The following is a 22298-nucleotide window of genomic DNA, read 5'->3' as shown; positions in this document are numbered from 1 at the left end:
TGGCTATTCACAGGTGGAAATATAGTGCACCACAATCTCAAACTACTGGACTCAAAGTATTCTCCTATCTCAGCCTCTGGAGTAGCTGAACTACAGGCTTATCCCACCATGCCTGGCTAAAACCTTTTAAAACCTCAGTCTGACCATGTGACTTTTCTATTTAAAGTCATCCAATAAAGCCCCCATCTCAGAAAACCCCATGTCCTGAAAACCCAAGTCCTGATCTAGTAAGTCCCCCATGAAAAGGCTCTGCTTCTTCTGAGTTTTTTTCTCGTTCACTTGGTCCCTGCCACACCAGCCTCTGTATTATTCCTCGAACTTGCCAGGCATACTCTAGATACTGTAGCTCTATCTTTTCCTTTTGCTTAGGAAGTTCCTCCCCCAGATAGCCATGAGCTGTCTTGAACCCCTCCACCTCTTTGCTTAGAATCTCACATTTTCAAGGCAGTCTTTCCTGACCACTCTGATAAATTTTGCAAGCCCCAAATCCCAACAACTGCTATTTGTCTCCAGACAATTACAATGAAATACCACATAGAATAATATTTTCCTTCTTTTGTTTGCGAGTACTTACGAAAGAGGTGACAAGTTTTATACTGTATGATAGATGTTTAGAAGAAGCTCCTGCAGACAAAATTATTCGACTGAATCATTTTCTAAAATCATAGGTATATGGTTTACAAGAGACAATAAATTATTCTTTTGGGCATAAGCTAGTTTGAGTTGGTTTCTCTCACTTCAAAAGGATCAAGATGAATACACTGATTTATATTGGTCTGGCAAATTTAAAGAATAAAAGTTAATGATTCAAGTGGCCTTTGTTTAAATTAATGTCTCCTAAAAATTACATTTAAATATTATATCTATTTATCCAATGGTCATACTTTTGGAAATTTTTCTTGAAAAAAATAATCTTAAAATCAGACAAAGGCCAGTGCATAAAGAAGCTCATTTGATGCATCATTTGTAATGGTCAAACATTAGAAATAAACTACATTTTTAGCACTGTATTAGATATTTTCAAAATGTAGCTCACAGAGCTCTAGGGATCCCTGAGACCATTTTAGGTGATTTGTAAGAAGAAAAATCGTTTTCCTGACAAGGCTAAGATGCTGTTTGCCTTTCTCATGGTGTTGATATTTGCAGTGTCGGAGCAAAAGCAATGGTGAGTGAGACTGCTGGGCCTTAGCACGAGTCCCAGCAGTGACAGTAACATGACAGGTGCTCATTGTACTGTTTACTAATGCATACTCTAAGTTTGTTCTTAAAAAACGCCAGATTCATTTGCAGACACTTGATGAAGCAACAAAAATCACAGTTTTATTAAATCTTTGCCCTGAAGCTTGTGTTATTTTTAACGTTCTATGTCCTGTGTAATAAAATGGGAAGAAGGCACAGTGTTTCCTCTGCCTCCTGAGCAGCATGGCTGTCTTCAAGCAGAGGATGCCTATGCTTGCTTGAGTTGCAAGTTCAGCCAGCTGCTTTTTTTTCAGGAAATTCCATTTTTTTCTTAAAAGAATGGCTACCTAAAAAATTGATGGTTATGCAGCCTTTTCTATTTGTCAGACAATTTCTTAGAGAGAAAGGAGCCTATCACTCCTATGATTACAACTGATGGTGTTTATTATAAATAATAAAATTGAAATTTTCAAGAAAAAATGGAATTTTAGAAAACTTGTATCCATCACCACGAGCTTGACAGTTTACCAATACGTGAAGACTTTCTGATGAGATCATGGTAATGTTATTAGTTTTGATATTTTGATATTATATAACAAATTGTGTCAACATTTGGAAGATCTGCATAACACAGTGAACCAATCATTTCCAAATGATCAACTTTTTATGTTACAAAATCATGTGTGGGTAAAACATTCCTTCCAAGGGTTTCATAGACCAATGAATTTTAAGATGGCAGAGTACAGAAAATGTGTTGATATGTCATCTGACTATTGGAATGAACCATTAAGATACTGTCGGCTGGGCGCAGTGGCTCATGCCTGTAATCCCAGCATTTTGGGAGGCTGAGGTGGGCTGATCACAAGGTCAGGAGATCAAGATCATCCTGGCTAACATGGTGAAACCCCAACTCTATTAAAAATACAAAAAATTAGCCAGGTGTGGTGGCGCGTGCCTGTAATCCCAGCTACTCAGGAGGCTGAGGCAGCAGAATTGCCTGGACCCAGGAGGCAGTGGTTGCAGTAAGCCAAGATCGCACCACCGCACTCAAGCCTGGGCGACACAGCAAGACTCGATCTCAAAAAAAAAAAAGAGATACTACCATGTTTTAATTAAATTATCTGCATAGTATGGAGTACCATCAGGTGTTTTCTGGCTTATTCACTTGTTTTATTTCTTGTTTCTCTCTCCTGACTGACAAGAGAGTCAATGAGGGGAAGGACTTTGCAGAACTTTCTTATTATTGTATTTCTCGGTGCCTAGAGATGTGCCTGGCATGAAGCAGATGTTCTGTAAATGAGGATTAAAGAAATAAACACAATCACAAAATGAACCTTTATGCAGCTATCACCAGCCTGATTTACCAAGAATGTCTAGTGAGTTGAGGAAATGTTCAAGATATGTAGTTACTGAAAATGGATTTATAATTATGTGCAGTCATATCTGATATACAATACACAATACATATTCTATAATATATAATGTAATGCAATATATGCCCCATAATAACATGTATATTATTATTTTCATGTGTGTGTGTGTTTGTAGGAGTTCTCAAAAAAGTAAAACTCACAGGGTTGGTGGGAAAAAAAGGTTGGGGAAGACCACAGGAAACCTATGCAACTTTGTAACAAGGGCAACTAAAAGACAATTATTGGTGCCTGCCGAGATAGCTTGGGCAGCTCAGGCAAGTGGCTCAGTGTGGCTAGAAGCAACACCCACAGGTTGTGGAAGTACTTTTATAAAATATTAGTTCTATTCTTAGGACCTACCTCATGTAGATTCTTTACATAATTAAAACAATTTTATCTCATATTCCGCTCAGGAAACTGACTTGGAGAATAGGAGAAATAAGTTTTTCTAAGGGCCTGCCACTACAAAGCTGTATCCCTAGATGAGTCTGATCACATTACTGTCTTTTCTGGTAAGGAGATTGCAGTTGAATTGCAAGATCTCTAGAAATCATCCTGACAGGTAGATTCCATGAGAGTCCATGTCATGATGTAAAGAATAATTTAATAAAGAAAACGTTCTGTGGCATCCTTTAAACATATAATTTCTATGTTGTTGCTTTGACCTGCTCATCTACTGAAGATAAGACATTTGTTTGAAATCCTCATCCAATACAGAAAATCCCTTCCAATTAAGTTCTAAGAGAACTTGCTTTTAGGAGGTTTAAGGAAAAGAAAATTATCTATTTTAAAATTATCTCACAGATAACTAAATAACCAAGCCAATGATGTGCTCCTTTTCTTCGGCTGTAATGTTAACAACACATGTCCTCTGGAAAACCAAGCCAAAATTCCACCTGGAGAGAAAATTAGATCAACTACAGGTCCTGTGAAGGTTCAGTCAGTAGTAAAGAGGCCATTTCAGGTTCCCCGTCATTCTCCAGCCCGTACAACTGTCCTGCTCTAAATAAGCAGATCTTAGATTACCTGACACCCACTCGTTGGTCTGGGAAGTAGTCGGGCTGTGGAGTGAGTTGCGTGGGAACCGGGAGAACAGGGCTTACCTTTCACGGTCACATGGACGCTCTGGCTGGTGGAGAGTTGTGGTTGAACCAACACGTTGCACGTGTACTCCCCCTCGTCCACTTCCTTTTGCACATCCGAAAGTTTAAGAGTTCCATTGTTCTCAAATGCCACTTGGCGGTGGTTAAAAGGAAGCAGGTTCGAGTTCTTGTACCACTTAATGGAGTAATACGGGTAGCCAATCACACGACAGTGAATGTATGTGTCCCGACCAGCTATTGCTGTGATGTTTTTCATTGGTCGAATACTTGCAGGCCCTGGAGAGACACAGAGAAACTCTTGAAAATAATTTAAGGGTACATTTCACGTGGGGAAATGGGTACACTTTTCCTTGAGTTAAAAATGTAGATTATATTCATGGAAGCACATCTTTTTCAGTTAAACAAATATTTTTGCATGTGGCATTTTCTACAAAGAAGGGTTTTCTTTCCTTTTCTTAAATTCAAATGAATAAGTGTTACTTTATCAGCTATTTCTATGAAAATGTTCTGAATTACAAACTAAAAGGCAATTTAATTAATGGAAAGTAACTAGTCTACACTGGACAATCATGCACTTTTGGTGAAAACACTGGCAGCAACTGATCAATTGTTTAATCTCTCTATAAAATCTAGGATGACGATGGAGGTTACACCACGTTGCAGCATGAATGTAAGTTTAATACCATGTACATGAAGGTTTACCATGAATATGGAAGAACCAAAGAGAAGGAGAAAGGAAAGGGCATGCAGAGCATAAACCAGGAAAGGAAACATCTGCTGAACAGATCTAGGGTAAAAAAGAACAAGCTGACTACAGAAACCAAAATGCCATTTCCAACATGAACCAGTCAGTGCCATTCCTGAGTAGGAAGGAGACGGTAGGAAATGGGAAGCAGCAGTTAATCCGCTCTGGCATTCCAAGACCCAGCTCGGTGCATGCAGAAACCTTCTTCTCCGCTACAATGAGTTATGTGTGTTTTTTTGAGGAGCTGATTTGACAAGCACCTCTTACGTTTATTCGAGCCTGGTACAGGACGACTCCCGCCGAGTTGTTGGCAGTGCAGCGGTAGACTCCCCCGTCCCGGACCTGGGAGCTGGAGATGTTCAGGTAGCTGACCACGTTCCCCTCCGACGTGATCATCTGGCTGATGCGGTGACTGCCACCCTTGAGAATCGGGTCGTCGTCCAGTGTCCAAGTGATCGTGGGCAAAGGTGTCCCCTTCACGTTGCACATGAGGGACACTGGCTCTGCCGGACTCACCACCTTTTCATTAAAGGCAGAAATAATTTTGGGAGTTCCATCTGCAGGAAAACAAATTATGGAAGAAAGTGGCACATACAAATAATTAAACAACTTCCAAGGACATTTATTTACTGCCTAGGAGGTAGATGTAGTAGTTGTTAAACACGACCAAAAAGGTCTGGTTTTATAGATAAAGCAAAAACTTCAATCAGAACTACAGTTCACTATTTTCAAAACAGGTAAGCACAGCATTAGCAAGATTTAATAAACTGTGTCGACATTTCCCGATTAAGAAGAATGGTAATACAGCTCAGATGTTCAGGTTAAACAATGACAGCTCCCAAGAAGTCCCTAATTCAAAAGAGGTGTTTCTTCATACAAAGTTATAAACAGAGGGAAAAGCCACACCCTCTCACCCCCACAAACAGCCACTTTATCTATTCGGTTGGCACAAGAGTGATTGCAAAAAGTAACTGCAAAAACAGCAATTACTTTTGCATCAACCTAATATTTCCCTCAACTTGTTCACAGTTTCCTCACTACAGAATTGTTTACAGGAATAAAGGGAACTAGCAACAGACTGATGATCTCATCCTCATCATTTTCTCATAAGAAGTCCTCTTTTATAGCTTTAATCACTGATGGTAATTACATGCAAACTTCCAGGAAGTCTCTGAGAATGGGTAGAAGCTAAATAAAGTTTGTATTAAATGCCACTTATTAAAAACCTCTAAAGATATCTGAAGTAGGGTACTTAAGCTTGTTTTAAATGTCTCTCAAAATATCTTAAGTAGGCTGGCCATATAATTTATCATCCAACCTGGGAGACTTTTGAGACTGAAACTGATATGACTAATAATTATGCCAACAGAACAGACATGACCCAGAACTGTCACAGGCAAACTAGGACCTTAGTTTTAGAGAAGCCTCCATAGAAATATTCAGTATGTTTACATACATCAAATTTTCATATTCCATTATTTTTCTATCATGCATATGGATTTTTTCTCTTATTATACAGTAATAATTACAAATGCACGTTTCTTTTTTATATGCTTTTTCATTTATAAAAAGAAATACATGCATATTAAAGGAAATATATGAAAATCAGAAGAAAAGTTACCAATAGGTCAGCCAGCCTCAGGCACACAAATCAACATTGTGACACATTTTTTCTAGGCATAAGTGGGTCATTTTGACATAATTGCAATCACATGCCACAGGATTTCTGAGTCTGGTAAGAGACCTTGCTGGAGGGGACATTTTTTGTTTTTTAAAAGAATTTTTATGTTCAATTAAAGGGTTGTCCCATAATGAAAGAATTATTATTGTTTTCTTGTTTTTAATTTTTATTATAAAAATAATATATCTTCATTCTTATCTTTGTTGTTAAAAATTGGAAAGTACAGACAAAAAGAAAGGAGGCAAGCAAAATTTAGGATAGCTTACAATTCCATCGGGGAAAGATGACAGTTAACGGTCAATAGTTTCAAACACCTTTGAGGAAAGTGTCACTCATTCTCCCAGAAACTTGGCCTAGTGTTTGGCTGGGGAGGTCAGTTACGTAGGGTCTTCACGGTGGGGGAGCTGTGCTACAGCTCTTCCCTCCACCCCTCCACCCTCTATTCCCTCTCAAATTCCTGAATCTCGCTTCTGCATTACAGCTCATGTTTCAGGTTGCTGGAGAAGGCCCTGGAGTGTGTTTTCTCCCAGATGTGCTCCTAAGTAGCATATTGCAGCATCCTTGGGTTGTAAGCGTTTTGTCTCTTGCTATCAGAGATGAAAATGAAAACTTTAAAATATTAAAATGAAATATCTGGGCTTTTGTCTTTTATGCACTGCAGACATTACCTCATCATGTCCTGTGCTTAATTTTACAGAGAAGTTAGATGTCATCATGACTGCTATTCATTGTCCATGGTCAGTCACTAATGCTTAGGAGTACTGGAGTTATTTCATGTGTCCTTTATAATGCCATGTTTTTTGTAAAATGGGTTTAGCTGTAAATTTCTTTTCACTGGTTTTTACATTAAGCTCTGAAAACTCAAGTGTTTAGGAAAGTGTTCTTCAGTCATACTTCTTTTTTTGTAGGCAAATTTTACATACAGTGAAATATATAGATCTTAAGTATACAGCTTAGTTTTGCTAAATATATATACACCTGAGTAACCACCAAAGCGATCAAGATATGAAACATTTCCATCACCAAAATTCCCTAAGGGCTGCTTTCAATAAATCCCCATCCAACATTCACTGCTCTGATTCCTGTTACGATGTGCTGGTTTTGTCTGTGCTTGAGCTTTGAAGAAACACAATAATAAAGTATGCACTCTTTATATGTGCATATACTCCATCATAACCAGAGTACACTTAGAGTGTAATTAGAAGATGTAACTTTGGAACAGCACTATTATCTAACACAGAGCCCAGCACAGTTCTGTTGATGACCACTAATATCCCTCATCACTATTTTTTCCAGTACAGTCAGTATCACCCATTATTTATTTCTCATGTCATTTCAGTCTCTTTTCGTCTGGAACATTCTTCAATCTCTTTTGTGTTTCTTGACTTTTATATTTTTGAAGAGCAATTTTGTAGCCAGTTGCTGAAATTGGGTTTGTCTCATATTTCTTCATGATTAAATGCAGGCTGTATGTTTTTCCCAGAAACACCACAGAAGCCACATGTTTTACATGCCTATTGGTCATTGTGTGTTTCCTTTAGTGAGTGTCTGCTCAACTCTTCTGCCCCTTCTTATATCAGACTGTTTGCCTTTTTGTTCTTGATTTGTTGTGGAAGACAACAAATGGAAATCTTTATGTAAGTGAAATACAAGGAAATATATATATATATATATATATATATATATATATATAGTATCTATGTCAGATATAACAATCAGATATATTTGTCAGATATCCTATAGAGATTATATATAATATATCTCAACATATATATAGCACATATATTTGTGTGTGCATAAAATATTTTCTCCCAGTCTCTGGCTGCCTTTCTCTTTTCTTAAGGTGTTTGCGTTGACGTTTAATGTTTGTTTTGTCCTAAGAAATCATTACCTATTCGCAAATCATGAAGAATTATTCCATGTTTACTTTTAGAGACTTTATTGCTTGATATTTTACATTCAACTCTGTATGTATATCAGATTAATTTTGTGTGGATATGAAGTGTGATATGTAGGAATTAGTACTCATTTTCTGCCACACACATTTATTTAGCTGTTTTAGTGTTAATTTGTTGAAAAGGGACATAAGCATGCATGTGTGTGTTTTTTAATTTTTTTTGAGACAGCATCTCCCTCTGTTATCCTTGGCATGGCACAATCTCCCATGTAGCTGGGAGTGCAGGTGCACACCAGTACGCCTACTTTTTTTTTTTTTTTTAGAGACAGAGTTTTGCCATTTTTCCCAGGCTGGTCTCAAACTTCTGGGCTACAGGGATCCCCCCTGCCTCAGGCTCCAAAAGTACTAGGATTACAGGCAGAAGCCACCATGCCCTGGCTTTGCTTGAAATTAGTCCTTTTAGAGAGAATTATTAACTTAAGAATTAGCTTTCTAATTCTTGAATATGATATATCTTTTCAATTTTTTGGGTTATTTCAATTTTATATTAGCAGAGTTTGGTATTTTTATATGTTGAAATCTTTTACATTTGTTTAAAACATATTCCTATGTTTTATGTTATTGAAAATGAAAGTTTCAAGATATTAGTTTCCAATTGTTTGTTCTGAGTATCTAGAAATAAAATTGCATTTTGTATATTATTCTTATAGCCAATAACTTTTTAAACTCGCTTATAGAAATTACTTTATCGTTTTCTTGGGATATTCTTTGTAAACAACAGCATCTGTAATTAAGACAGCTGAAATTCTTCCTATCCAAACTCCATGCGTTTTATTTCTACTCACGCCTAAGTAGGGCTACTAGTATAATGTTAAACAGAAGTGTTGGATGTCGGTGTTCTTGCCTTGGTCTCAATCTTAAACGAAAAACATTTAGTGTTTAACCAGTAAGTATAATTTTAGCAGTAGACTGTTCATAGATGCCACTTATCAGGTCAAGGAAGATCCCCAGAGTCTCTAATTTGCTAGAGATTCTTTATGCTGAATGGATGCTGAATTTCATCAAATGATCTTTTCTGTATATATTGAGATAATCAGTTGGATCTGCTCTCTTTAATAAAGTGACTTACATGGATTAGATTTTTAATGTTCTTCCAACCTTGCATTTACAAGATAAGCTCCAATTGATTAATACACACATACACGCACAACACACACACACACACACACACACACACACACACAGATCTATAAGTATATCTATCTGTGTGTATAGGTTTTACATTATGTCTATTAAAAGTTAAAATTGCAGTGCTTTATGTGAAGTGTAAGAATCTTGCAACAAATAATTCTGCACTTTATTATATCTATTTATTTTATTAACTCTATAATAAAGTGTTGTAATTTTATTATTTTTATTTTATTTTTAGCGATGGAGTCTCACTCTGTCGCTGAGGCTGGAGTGCAGTGGCATGATCTTAGCTCACTGCAACCTTTGCTTCTTGGGCTCAAGCTGTTTTTCTGCCTCTGCTTATAGCTGAAATTACAGACACATGCCACCACACTTGCCACCACACCTGGCTAATTTTTGTATTTTTAGTAGAGGTGGGATTTGCCATGTTGGCCAGACTGGTCTCAAACTCCTGATCTTAAGTAAGCTGCCCATCTTAGCTTCCTACAATGCTGGGATTACAGGCGTGAGCCACCACACATGGCCAAGTGTTGTAATTTTACAATTCAATAACTGTCAATTGTTTAAAGAAATTAAAAAGGAAAACACAATTTTGCTAAATATTTACTAATATATTTACAATTTCTCATGGTATTTATTTCTATGGATATGTTTCCATTTTATGTTTCATTTCTGTTCCATTTTACCTATATCCTACAGATATGTGTCCATTTTCTATACCCTGCATGACTTCATTTATCATTTATTAATGTGCAAGTCTGCTGACATCATATTCTTTCACCTTTTTATTACTAAAAATATCTTTACTTTGCCTTAATTTTTAAAGCCTTCTGTTGCTGGCTTTTTTTTTTTTTTTTTTTTTTTGCTATAGAAGTCTATGTTGGCAGTCAGGTGCTGTGGCTCACACCTGTATCCCAGCACTTTGGGAGGCCAAGGAGGGTGGATCACGAGGTCAAGAGATCAATACCATTCTGGCCAACATGGGAAATCCTTGTCTCTACTAAAAATACAAAAATTAGCTGGGCGTGGTGGCGCACACCTGTAGTCCCAGCTACTTGGGAGGCTGAGGCAGGAGAATCACCTGAACCTGGGAGGTGGAAGTTGCAGTAAGCCAAGATCACACCACTGCACTCCAGCCTGGTGACAGAGCCAGATTGTCTGAAAAAAAAAAAAAAAAAAGTCTACATTGGCAGGGCTTGTGTCTTTGTTTTTCATTTTCTTTTCAACATTTTAAAGATGTTGCTTCATTGTCTCCTGTCCTCCAAAATATCTGATGAATCATCCACCAGTTGTTATTGATGTCCCCTTTATGTAATATTTTTTCTCCCTCAGATTTTTAGGTTTTCTCTTTATCTTTGGTTTTCAGCAGCTTAACTCTGATGTACTGACGTAGAATGTTCTTTGCATTTATTTTTGGAGTTTGCTGAGTTTCTTAGATCTGCAGTCTTACTTTTACACCAAAGTTGCTAAAACTAAGGCCATCATCTCTTTAAATACTTTTTTCTTCCGTTTTCCGTATCTCCTATTTTTCTGGGCCTCTAGTCATACATGTATGTCAGGCCATCTGATGATGTCCCACTTGTTGCCAAAGCTCTAACCATTTTCTTTGTGGTCTTCTTTCTCTCCATGCTTCAGATTGGATAATTTTCTAAGATTGATCTTCAAGCTCACTGATACTTTCTTCTTCCTTCTCTAATCTTACATTAAAGTGAATACGGTGATTTACTTTTCATTTCTATTGATTCTTTTCTATAGTTTCCATCTCTCTGTTGGTCTTTCCCATATGTTCAGTCCTTCAGTCCATATTTTCCTTTAAGTTACTGAACATATTTTAAATCACTGCAAAGTCCTTGTCTGCCAGTTCTAATGTCTGGGTCCTCTCATGATTTGTTTCTATCGCTTGTCCTTTGTCCTTTGGTGGCAGAGTTCTGTTTTTTTGAATGTCTAATTATTTTTTATTGCACGCTTGTATTCCCTCCCACATTTTAGCAGTTCACATGTATCCTCAGTGGAAGAGGACACTCCACAATTTGCTTTTAATGTCTCTCAAGTGTTTACATATACTTTTGCTTTTCCCAGAATTTCTCATTTTTATCAGCTTTGGAGTTAGTCTGATACATGGTATTTTACCATTCCCAAAACTGAAAACTCTTATTGTTCTTTTTTTAAAAATCATTCTGTTTACCAGGTACTAAGGTTTCATTCTGAATCTATAACTATTAAATTCAATTTTTTAGGAATCACTCATAGGAAATACTCCGATTTTCCATTATATTAATGGTCAGTCCTAGTTCACAGTATTGCAATTTTTTATAATTTTACTTGAATCTATCACTATTTCAGTGAGAACAATAGGAGTATCTGTATTTTCCAGAGGAAACTAGCTGGATACCCTTTAAAAGCAGGTACTAGATATGTAGTTGTAATTCCATTTCTGCTTTCTTTTGCTACATTAGCACTGTCATCTCTCAGAAGAGAAAAAAATAAAGTGAAGCTTCTTGTCCTGAATGGAAGCTGACATGCAGCAAATAAATCCGTGAGTGTGCTGGCTGTGCTCCTCAGCACCCTTTTTAGTTCAAGTGACAGGCTCTTTTGGAGATGAAAGCAGACATTATTTTTCTAGGGAGACCTGAGTGTCCTTGAAATCTTTCTTGCTGTCACTCTGATAACCTGAACCCTTCTGACATCATTATGGATTATCGATATGGTCTTTAGGTTTTCTTAGTCACACAAAATGGTTGCCGAGGTAACTGGGCCTAGACAGGTAATATCCCCTTTTTCTACAAAGGATCTAAAAATGTAACTGTATAAGGACTAGAGTGCATCATCATTAGCAAACTGGTTCTGCACAAATTGACTACTTTCTGCACTTAATTATTATGTGGAACACAGTGTCAGGCATTTAATGTAAATACCATGCCTTCAGCTAATTTCACCACTGCTTTAAAAATCACACTGTCTGCAATCAGAATAGGAATCTCATTGCTAAGCCTGCTACTTCTTAAAAAAATGGCTATGGTTAAAGAAGAATAACAGAAATATGGTCTCAGATTGAAGATATATTTAAACTTATTTTCATATATTAATGTGTTTTGTTTGTTCTCCCTTTAGGCTATATCGAAATCATTTTATTTTAATCAATTGATAACAGATAAATATTAAATTACATATAAAGACATAATTTCCAACAACACACACAAATACGTAGATAGAAGCTAGTTCAATCATGTAGTGATAAATATATATTGCCTGTGATAGCTTCCTTCTCTGGCTGCCTAATAAGCTTGAAGATTTAGTACGCAGTAATCAGTTAAAAAGAACAAACAGTATCACATATCTAAAACCTGCTATGATACCACAAATTAATTCCTCAGAAATTTCATTGACTTAAATCTGTAAACATTTGGATGGAACTACGGACAACTGCACCAACCAGATGCCATTTTCTCACTGCAACAACCGCTGTGTTGACATTTGCTTCTGCATTTTGACTCTGAAGTTGTACTTCTCCACTAGAGGCTACTGCCCCCGCCCCACCCAGCGAGCACCTGGCAATATCTGGAGACATTTTGGTTGTAACAACTTGGAGGAAGTTGCTATTAGCATGCATCTAGTGGAAAGAGGCCAGAGACACTGCAAAATATCCACAAAGCGTAAGAAAGTTCCCCAAGCAAGGCATTCCTGAAAGACCCTGGTCTAGATATGAATGGTCAACAAAACTGTTAAGTGTCAAGTTTCTAAGAATTAAATCTTGGGAAATAACTTCTAAGACATGAGTGGGCAACATGTATTTATTTTACATTACTTCTAATATGAAAAAATTTCATCCTCATCAGAACATTCTCTCCCATTTGCCTGATTTAGCTTGAAAACTCAGGGTAGAGTACTAGCTGGTGAGACAGAGAGCCTAGACTGAGTGATCAGCACTGCTTCACCCTGTCTTCTTCTTTTCTGAGTGCTCTGGGTTTGGGTTCTTTTTCAGCCGTACCCTATAACGAGGCCCACTGACCTTCAAGGACCACCTGCACATAGTCTTGAGCGGACAGCTTGTCCTTGCGCACAAAGCACTGGTATGCGCCCCCGTCACTTTTGACCATGTGATCCATTATAAGGTTTTCGTGGTTGATCCCTGTGATCCTCACATTTTTTCCAGGGTTGAGGATTTCACCATTGCGGTACCAGGAGAGTTCCTGGTCCTCAGTTCCTGTCACGCTGCAGGACAAGGAAACTTGGCTACCCACACTGCTTTTAACCTTCCTGGGACTGATGGTAGCTTTCAGTGGCTCTGGAGATTTTGGTAAGAGAGAGAGAGAAAAAAAAAGGTAAAAACATCACTAGGTATCATTTCAACAACATGCTGGACTTTCAACAAAGCAAGTGCATTACTGTAACCACACTCCTCTCAGTTCCTATAAGCCATATTATTTCACAGAGTAACATTTTGCTTGGGGACAATCCCTTTGCTATTTTTTTTTATTTCTGGCTTTATTTCTCTATGCAACAAGTGGAATAATGTTGGTCAAACTGCCTTTTCACTGAGTCTATGTGAGGATGTTGATATAAATCCACTGACAATAAGAAATGCAATGTGCTAGCTACCAATAGTGACATAAGTATTGACCATATCAATCCTATTTTGTCTTGTCCCAAGGTAGCACTGGCGGGTTTGCCCTGGGCCATTCACACACACATGTGTACTCACTCATATGCCATATGTGGTTTACCCAGGGCCAATAACACACAGTTGTGAAAAAAAGAAAACAGGTTGGTATTATAATTTGTGACGATGAAACAGAGTTTTTCTTTAAAATGAGGCTGAGGGATTTAGACAAAGATGGAACTCTCATTCCTGTCTTCCTATGCTTTCAATTCAACAACCCTAATCCAATGTAGAAAGCGTTTACTGAGCAACTGTTATGTGCCAAGGATGGTGTTAAACTCACAGGCAAGACAAAATGGAATAATATTTGTGGTGCAACTAGTATGTGTTGCAAAATTACTGACTACCTTTCATGCATCATTTAAGTCAGTCTTCTCCTAATCCCGCAAATTTTGTCTTGTCTCTACTGTACAAAACAGAAAATGGTTACTCAGAGAGACTAAGTAAATCAGCCAAATCCAATCAACAGGTAAATGACAGAAAATAATTTTTTTGTGAAAGGCATATATTTATTTATTTTTAAAGGTCAGAAAGTGCTGAGCAGGAAAAATCTGATGAAAATCCTGTCTAGTCATATCACAAATTACAGAAAACTGAAAATAAAGGAAATTCTTTAAAGCAGACAGCAAAAATGGCAAATGACATATAGGGAAATATAAAGGTAAGTGAAGATCTGAATGATCTCTGATTGCTTATCAGAAGCAAACAGAGGCCAGAAGACATTTAAATACATCTTTAACAAACATCTCTTGTAGATAGCAGATGGCTAAGATTTGCTTTTTAATCAATTCTGGTAATCTCCTACTTTTATTATTATTTTATTTCACTTTAAGTTCTGGGATACATGTGCTGAATATACAGGTTTGTTTATACTTTATACAAAAATTAACTCAAGATGGGTTAAAGACTTAAACATAAAACCTACAACCATAAAAACCCTAGAAGGAAACCCAGCCAATGCCCAACTCAGGACATACACATGGGCAAAGACTTCATGGCTAAAACAGCAAAAGCAATTACAACAGAAGCCAAAACTGACAAATGGGAGCTAATTAAAGAACTTTTGCTCAGCAAAAGAAACTAACATCAGAGTGAATAGGCAACCTACAGAAAGCAGAAAAAAATCTATCCATCTAACTAAGGTCTAATATCTAGAATCTACAAGGAACCTAAGCAAATGTACAAGAAAAAAACAACCCTATCAAAAAGAAAGCTTTCTACCCCAATTGTTCCTAACTTTCCATCTCAGCACACTGTAAAATCTTTGTTTTCAAAGAGCTCAGTCTTCTAGGTAATAAGACAAAGTCAATGAACGGCTGTAATAACCAAGCAGAGTGATGCAGGGACCACGAGAGACATAACACATGTGGAGGAGGGTCCATGGGAAAGCGGGAAATCTACAGATACCAAAGATAAATGGAACTGAGACCAGCCAGAAAGGAAAGAGGGAATCACAGAGATTGGGAACCACATGAATTAAGGCAGGGAGCGGGGAGATGTCTCAGAAATAGTTTCTGATTCAGTTTGGATGCAACAGAGAGTCCCTGAGATTTTGGGATTAAACGAAGGTGACTAAAGAAGGCATTCAAGAATGTTTAGCAAATAAATCTTTTTTCTTTTTTTTTCCAGAAATGGGGCCTTGCTCTGTCACCTAGGCTGGAGTGCAGGGATGCAGTCATAGCTCTCTGTATTCTGAAACTCCTCCTTTCTATCTCAGCCTCCTGAGTATCTGGGACTACAGACACAAGCCATCACACCCAGCTCAAACATACTTTTAATGGAATCAATAGGGCATAGGTCTTTTGAAAAATTACAGTAAGGAAAATTGGTCACTGAAGATATTACACATGTCTAGTGTAGATACAATTAAGACCCATCTAGGGCAGGACAGAGGTTGAGAACAGACCTGAATAACTCTGTGAGATTCAGTTTGTATGACTTGGCAGGATTTGGTAGAAAGGCATGGCTTAAAAAGCATGCAAGATTTCAAGTTTGCATTTGAGGGATGAGAGGGAGGAAGATATTGGTAATAATAACGAGCCATTTGGAAGAAAGAGCTGGTGGAGAGTTCGGTATGGTATCCGACACTGTTGTTTTGAAGTGCCAGCTAAATTTCTGAAAGAAAGCTGGTTGACACACTTGTCTGACACTCAGGAAGGAAGCCAAGGCTACAAGTACAAATTCAGAGCCTATTTTCAGATGCGAGGAATTCGAAGCTCTACAAATGAAACAGAGCTTAAGGAAAAGAGGAGCTTGACAAGAAGACAGTTCTGAATTTGGAGCCCAAGAGAACGCTTTCCATTAGAGAAGAGAGACAGGAATGAAGAGACAGGAATGAAGAGACAGGAATGAAGAAGCTGTTTTCTTCTGCAGTTAGAAGAAGCAGTCAGAAGGGAGACAGAGAACATTCCAGAAGCATTTGAGAATCAGCCAAATGTGGAAAGAACAGTGACAAAAACAAGCGCATTAAGAATTGAGACTTTTAAAATATAGATAGTGATAAGCGCCTTTAGAGAGAGAGCAGTAACACACTCTGAGTTTAGTGGGAGACAGGAGGAGAATGGGCAACAACATGTCTTTGCAGATGGAGGCTAAGAGAGATGGAAAGTGCTAGATATCCAAGGATTAGGAAATAATCTCCTGTGTGGAGGAAGCAACATGAGGAATATGACTTGCAATCAAGAAAGGAATGGGTTTATAGAGGAATTCGAAAGAAGTTAGATTTAGCAGGAATAGGTTTTTATTAATTCACTTATGCCTGAGGTTGCAAGATTTTGAATTTTTGTAATAAGACCTTGGCTATGACCTTGAGGCATAAGATGTAAATAAATCCCACGTGCTTAGCACTTCAATAATGGAACACTAGGCATAAATGCATTTTAATGCAAAACAATGGGAGATATGACCAAACAGATTTGCTTGAGATGCCTTCAGTACTATCCTAAGACATAAACTTTATTCAATCGAGAACAGGCAGCCAGCAGAGGTCTTTTAACATAGAAGAGACTTTGAGCCTGTGGGAATAAGTCTTACTGATTGTCCAATGCTGCAATATTTTATCCACATGATTCTTCAGCTATAGAAGTGTAATTGTGGATTTTATCATCCATTTCTTTCTAATCCCAGCCTACACATATTCAAATATTAGCAGGACTCAGGCTGGACAGCCTGTTCCAGATAGTCATTCGGATAGTTAACGTCAACGTATTCTCTTAGGCTAGTATTGTGCTAAGGCAGTCTACACTTGGGTTGACACTAAAGAGAAAGTTCCATAAATAGGAATGGGCCTGGGGGAAAAAGAGTTAAAAAACCCTCCTATTTTCAGTGTGAGATTCTTGTGGTTAAACTTGTTCAATTTATCTCATCAAATATAAATATATGTTTTAAAAGGAGCATTACATTGACAACTAAGACCTCTCTGACTAAGGCTCTGCCCCCCTTTTCTGGCCATGTGATCTTGGGTAATCACTTTAATTTGGTTTCTGCATCAGTAAAATTGAGGGTGTTTGAGTAGATTAGATCGTGCCCTTGCAATCACATCCCCCCTTCCTCCAAATCTGCCTTCAGTATCCTTCTTAACGCATTCCTCGAGACAGCCAAGGCATCAATGGAAGATCAAATATACCCATTATATTTGGAGCAGATGATCTATAATACTAGGCACAAGTCTAATATTTTGCTGTGTTTGATGCTTTTGCTGATAATAACCTCATTTAGAAATGTAAAGCAGAAATGGTCTGGAAACAGGCAAAAGACAACTGCTTTGATTGGCTACCATCACCTGTGCTGAAAGAGCAATCCTGTCCCCTCTCTTTGTCCATTTTTAGAGAGACTGGCCATTGTGAATTCATTAGCTAGGTAGTGTTATCTTGAAATTGTATCTTGGAAAGGTAATAGTCTGTGGCCTAATATAAATCACAGGCTTCAAATCAAATCAGACACCGAAAACTCTCCAGTGGTGTAAACTTGGGCAACTCATTTGAGCATTAATATTTACATCTGCAAAATGGGGTTTCTGTTGATCTCAGCTGGGCTGTTTTGGGAGTCCATGGAAAGCTACAGAGACAGCATGGAGATTCGCTTATAACAGGAGCTCCATTGATGGAAGCCAACACCACCTTTGCAAGTTACCGTCCAACTTACGTTTCACGTACAGGCGGCCTATCACCTTAGCAGTTCCATATCTGTTGGACACTTCACACACATAGCTGCCTGAATCCGAGGGGCGAGTGTTCTCAATGAGCAGCCCCGTCACGGTCTTCTGGAACCTCCCTGAAAGTTCCAGGGGCATGTTGTCCTTCAGCCAGCGGTAATCTGGCTCAGGGTGCCCAAGTGCTTTGCAAGGCAGCTCCACAAGCTGCCCAGCCATGGCTTTGCGATGGTCAAACCCATCCAGGATGGATGGGGCTGAGTTCGCTGGGTCTGTAGGAGAAAGAAAAACTCTTAAAGGCAGTGAACGAGGAGTGGAAGTGCTCATTTAGAATTGTAGGACTTCATGTACAATTTAAATCCCGTGTATCATACCAACTATTGATACAGATCTTGTACCTATGCAACAGTCCTGCATGACCTGCACTTGTACCCCAGAACCTAAAGTACAATGAAAAAGAAAAGATTTTATAAGTGAACAGAAAAAGAAATGACTTAGTCATACAATTTATTTTCTGCTCAGAATTTACAAAAGGTACACTGAACACCGGTCAGAACCTCTGTTGGTCATTCACCAATAAATGAATAAAAGACCCAGAATGAGCATGCTTCAACAAGAGCTGTCAGCTCAGGCCAAGAATCAGATTGTCTTTTTATAACTGGGAATGCCAGACTTCTCTTTAAAAGATCATTAATGGGTAGAAATATGCAGTTTGAGAGAAGAAATAAGACTGAGTTGTAGACAGATCAGTGGGATGACTATGGTTTGCAATAATCTATTGCATTTTTCAAAATAGCTGGAAGAATTGAAATAATTATAGCTTAAAGAAAAGCCAAATGTATAATGTGATGGATATCCCAAGTACACTGATTTGATTTTAACAAATTATATGAATGCATTAAATTATCACATGTACTCCAAACTATGTATATCTATTATGCATCAATAAATGCATAAGATGTGGCAACAAGATGTGGCATCAATAAAAAATTAATAAAATAATTTTTTTTTAGGTAATGGCTCACTCTGTAGCTCAGGCTGGAGTGCAGTGGTGCAGTGACTGCCCACCACAGACTCAAACTCCTGGGCTCAAGTGATCCTCCTGCCTCAGCCTCCCAATGTGCTGGGATTACAGGCATGCACTACCACACCTGGCCTAAACAAATTTAAACAGGAAAAAAAGAGCAACACCAGCACAAATAGCTGTCTAGTAAAATTTATTGCACAAGAAAAAGAGTTTTACACATAGCTATTGAATTTTTAAGCTTTTATTTATTCATCTCACAAATATGTTTTGATCCCCTAGTGCAGACCAGCACAGAGTTAGGCACTAAAGAGAGGGTGGTAGGACAGACAGGTGTCTTCCTGGAGCTGATCTTCTGTTGGGTGTGGGTGAGTGTTAGAGAGTAGACAACACATTAGCAAGCAAGTAAAGATAATTTAGTTTGTAATGAAGTGAAGGAAAGAAAAAGAGGGCATTACGGAGAGTGAAGTCCACGTGTTATGGGTGTGAAGGCAGCCAGGAGGCCATAAGGTATGGTCCTCAGGGACAGGCTCTCTGAGCAGATGGTATTTGAGGTCAGGTGAATGAGCACTATCAACAAGATGTGGCGTAGCAAGACAATGGATAAAAAGCAGCAGCTTGCAAATGATTGCTGTGACATGGCCTTGTATTGTTTGCCTGTTCTGTGACATAAACTTGAGCCAGATGAGGAAATTAATAAAATATTTCCAAGAACTAGGTCTGTGGAAACCATGCAGCTCAATGTCTTTCAGGTTTGTTTGAATGAAGTGATGGTCTCAAGGGCATAATCATTGTATTACTATGAAAAATATAAATTGCACCTGACTGGATGCTAAACGTAAAACTCAGTGGCCTCTCCCTGCTCTCTCTGCTAATTCATCCTATTTCAAACTTGTATGAAACAATACCCTTGCATTCTGCATGGATATTACAGGAGGGTTATCGGGTCCTGGCTCCTGAAATTTTATTGTGTTTGCCTCAGTCAGAAAAATGCCATGACTCTTTTGATCTACCTGCAATAAATCTGATGGCAAAGGACTGGATATCCATTTTCCTATCAAATGAGAACCATCTGGAACTTCATACATTTTGACCAACATCTCCCTATTTGTCCCATCCCCTAGTCCCTGGAAACCCCCATTGTATTTCCTGGTTCTCTGGGTTTGACTTTTTCAGATTTCACATGTATGTGAGACAAGACAGTGTTTGTCTTTCTGTGACTAGGTTTATTTCACTTAGCATAATGCCCTTCAGGTTCATCCATGTCATTGCAATTGGAAAGATTTTCCTCTTTAAGGCTGAATAATATTCCTTTGCATGTATAGGAATAAAATTCCTATATGTACTTATATGTGTATGTGAACACTTAGATTTTTTCCATATTCTGGCTGTTGTGAATGATTCTGCAATAAACATGGAAGTACAGATATCTGATTTCATTTCCTTTGGATATATATCAAGAGTGAGATTGCTAGATCAATGGTAGGTAAAAGGGTACAAAGTTTCAGTTATGCCAGATGCATAGGTTCTGGAGGTTTAATATGCAGCATAGTGACTATAGTTAATAATACTGTCTTCTATGATTGAAATTTGCAAAGACAGATCTTAAATGTTGTCATCACATACACACATGCATACATATACACACATACATACATACACATACAAATGGTAACTATGTGAGGCAATGGATATGTTATTTTGCTTGATAGTGATATGTATATAAATATGTATATGTGTGTGTATGTATATATATATATGCATATCATACAACACATTGTACACCTTAAATATATGCAATTTTCATTTGCCAATGCCTCAGTTAACCTGGAGGAACAACAAGTTCTAGCCAAGGTGATGTAAGAGAAGAAAATGTGCGAGTTTGTAGGAAATTCTGCTTAAAGGTGACTTAGTTTGGAGGGATGTTCTTATGCATTTTTCCTTTGCTTCTTTACACCACCTGGAATGTGCATATAAAGGCAGGAGCTGTAGCAATCACTTTGGACTTTGAAATCATCTTGAGAATGGAATTTCACATGAAGATAATGGATCAGAAAGATAAAAGCCTGGTCCCTGGTGACACTGGAGCTGCCAAATCAGCTTCTGGACTTATACGCAAGAGAAGTAAATTTCTGTTTTAAAAAACAGTCACATCAAAAAACTGTTTATCAGTAAAAGATGCCTTTAAGAGGCTGTGATTCCATAGTCAGCCACCGGGGGTAGTCAGCAGGCACTATTAGAACAGAAACCTTTAGCTGAAATGTCTTGCCTTTCTATTTCTTTTTTGAGCATCGGAGATAAAACTTCATTATGAACTTGCTTCTCTTTTTATTTCACTGGTATCTTAAGAGAACAATGTGACAGTGATATGATGAGGGAACCTAAATACTCTTTTAAAGAACACCTGGTGAGCTTCCAGGACTCCTCTAACTCTTCATTAACTGAAGAATTCTATATTCTAGAATTATACTCATTCACCTGTGTGACTATGGGGCTCCAGAAGGCAAGAGAGATATAAAAGTTTCACCATACCCAGGCACAGGGCCTGTGCCAGCAGAAACTCCTTGCTTCATTTACCTGCTTCTAAAGAAAATTACAAACGGACTTGGGAAAATATTGGTTTGAAGATCAAGTTAAGTTCATATAGACTGAATAATTAAGTGGAGACAGGCCTAACAAATGATGCCTCACTGATCTCTGGCATCCTCTGGCATCAACTGAGAATCCAGAAAAATGGTTAGCTGTCTGCATCCATGTTCCTGGAAGTATCATCACCTGCACCCCCTATGGGTCCAGGTGATAAAAATGTGCCTAAAGCCAACTCCAGAAACGGTCTTGGACATCCTCAACTGCATGTGATTTATTACCTCCTAGTACACTAACTTGCAGACCATATAAATGTCATTGGAATAGTGTTTAGTAAGTAGAAATCATATCCAAGATAGTATGTATTCCTTGGAGTAAACTTCTCTAATATTATTCTGAATTCTGTCTTCATTTATTTAAGAAATGTGAGAATATAATGATAGCTCTTGTTCTTCAGTAACGCAGATTTTAGTTACACTAGAGTGGAATAATGAAGATATTATAAAGTAGTATGAAAAAATAGTTGTGAAATCTGTCATTTTGCTTAGAGTAAGAAGTAGAAGCAGAGTTGGAGAAAGCACAAAGATGTCACCCCTTTGGCAGGGGTGGCTGACAAAACACACTACAGTGTGCACCTCTGATTTTCTTTTTTTTTTTTTTTTTTTTTTTA

General features: G+C 37.9%; 1 protein-coding gene across 1 annotated transcript in view; it reads right to left on the bottom strand.

The window, feature by feature from the left end:
• Window positions 1–22298, bottom strand: part of DSCAM (DS cell adhesion molecule) — a 644712-nt gene that overhangs the window by 283081 nt on the left and 339333 nt on the right. Inside the window, exons 5-8 of the mRNA XM_032277238.1 lie at window positions 18012–18290; window positions 13218–13493; window positions 4700–4996; window positions 3695–3970 (exon numbers count right to left, since the gene is read on the bottom strand). Of these exons, the coding sequence (XP_032133129.1) occupies window positions 3695–3970; window positions 4700–4996; window positions 13218–13493; window positions 18012–18290 (1128 nt within the window). The remainder of the gene's footprint in view (window positions 1–3694; window positions 3971–4699; window positions 4997–13217; window positions 13494–18011; window positions 18291–22298) is intronic.

Source organism: Sapajus apella, unplaced genomic scaffold, assembly GCF_009761245.1.
Source record: "Sapajus apella isolate SASKATOON/1434 unplaced genomic scaffold, GSC_monkey_1.0 scaffold8, whole genome shotgun sequence".
NCBI lineage: Eukaryota > Metazoa > Chordata > Mammalia > Primates > Cebidae > Sapajus > Sapajus apella.
This window is presented reverse-complemented; position numbering and strand designations above follow the sequence as displayed.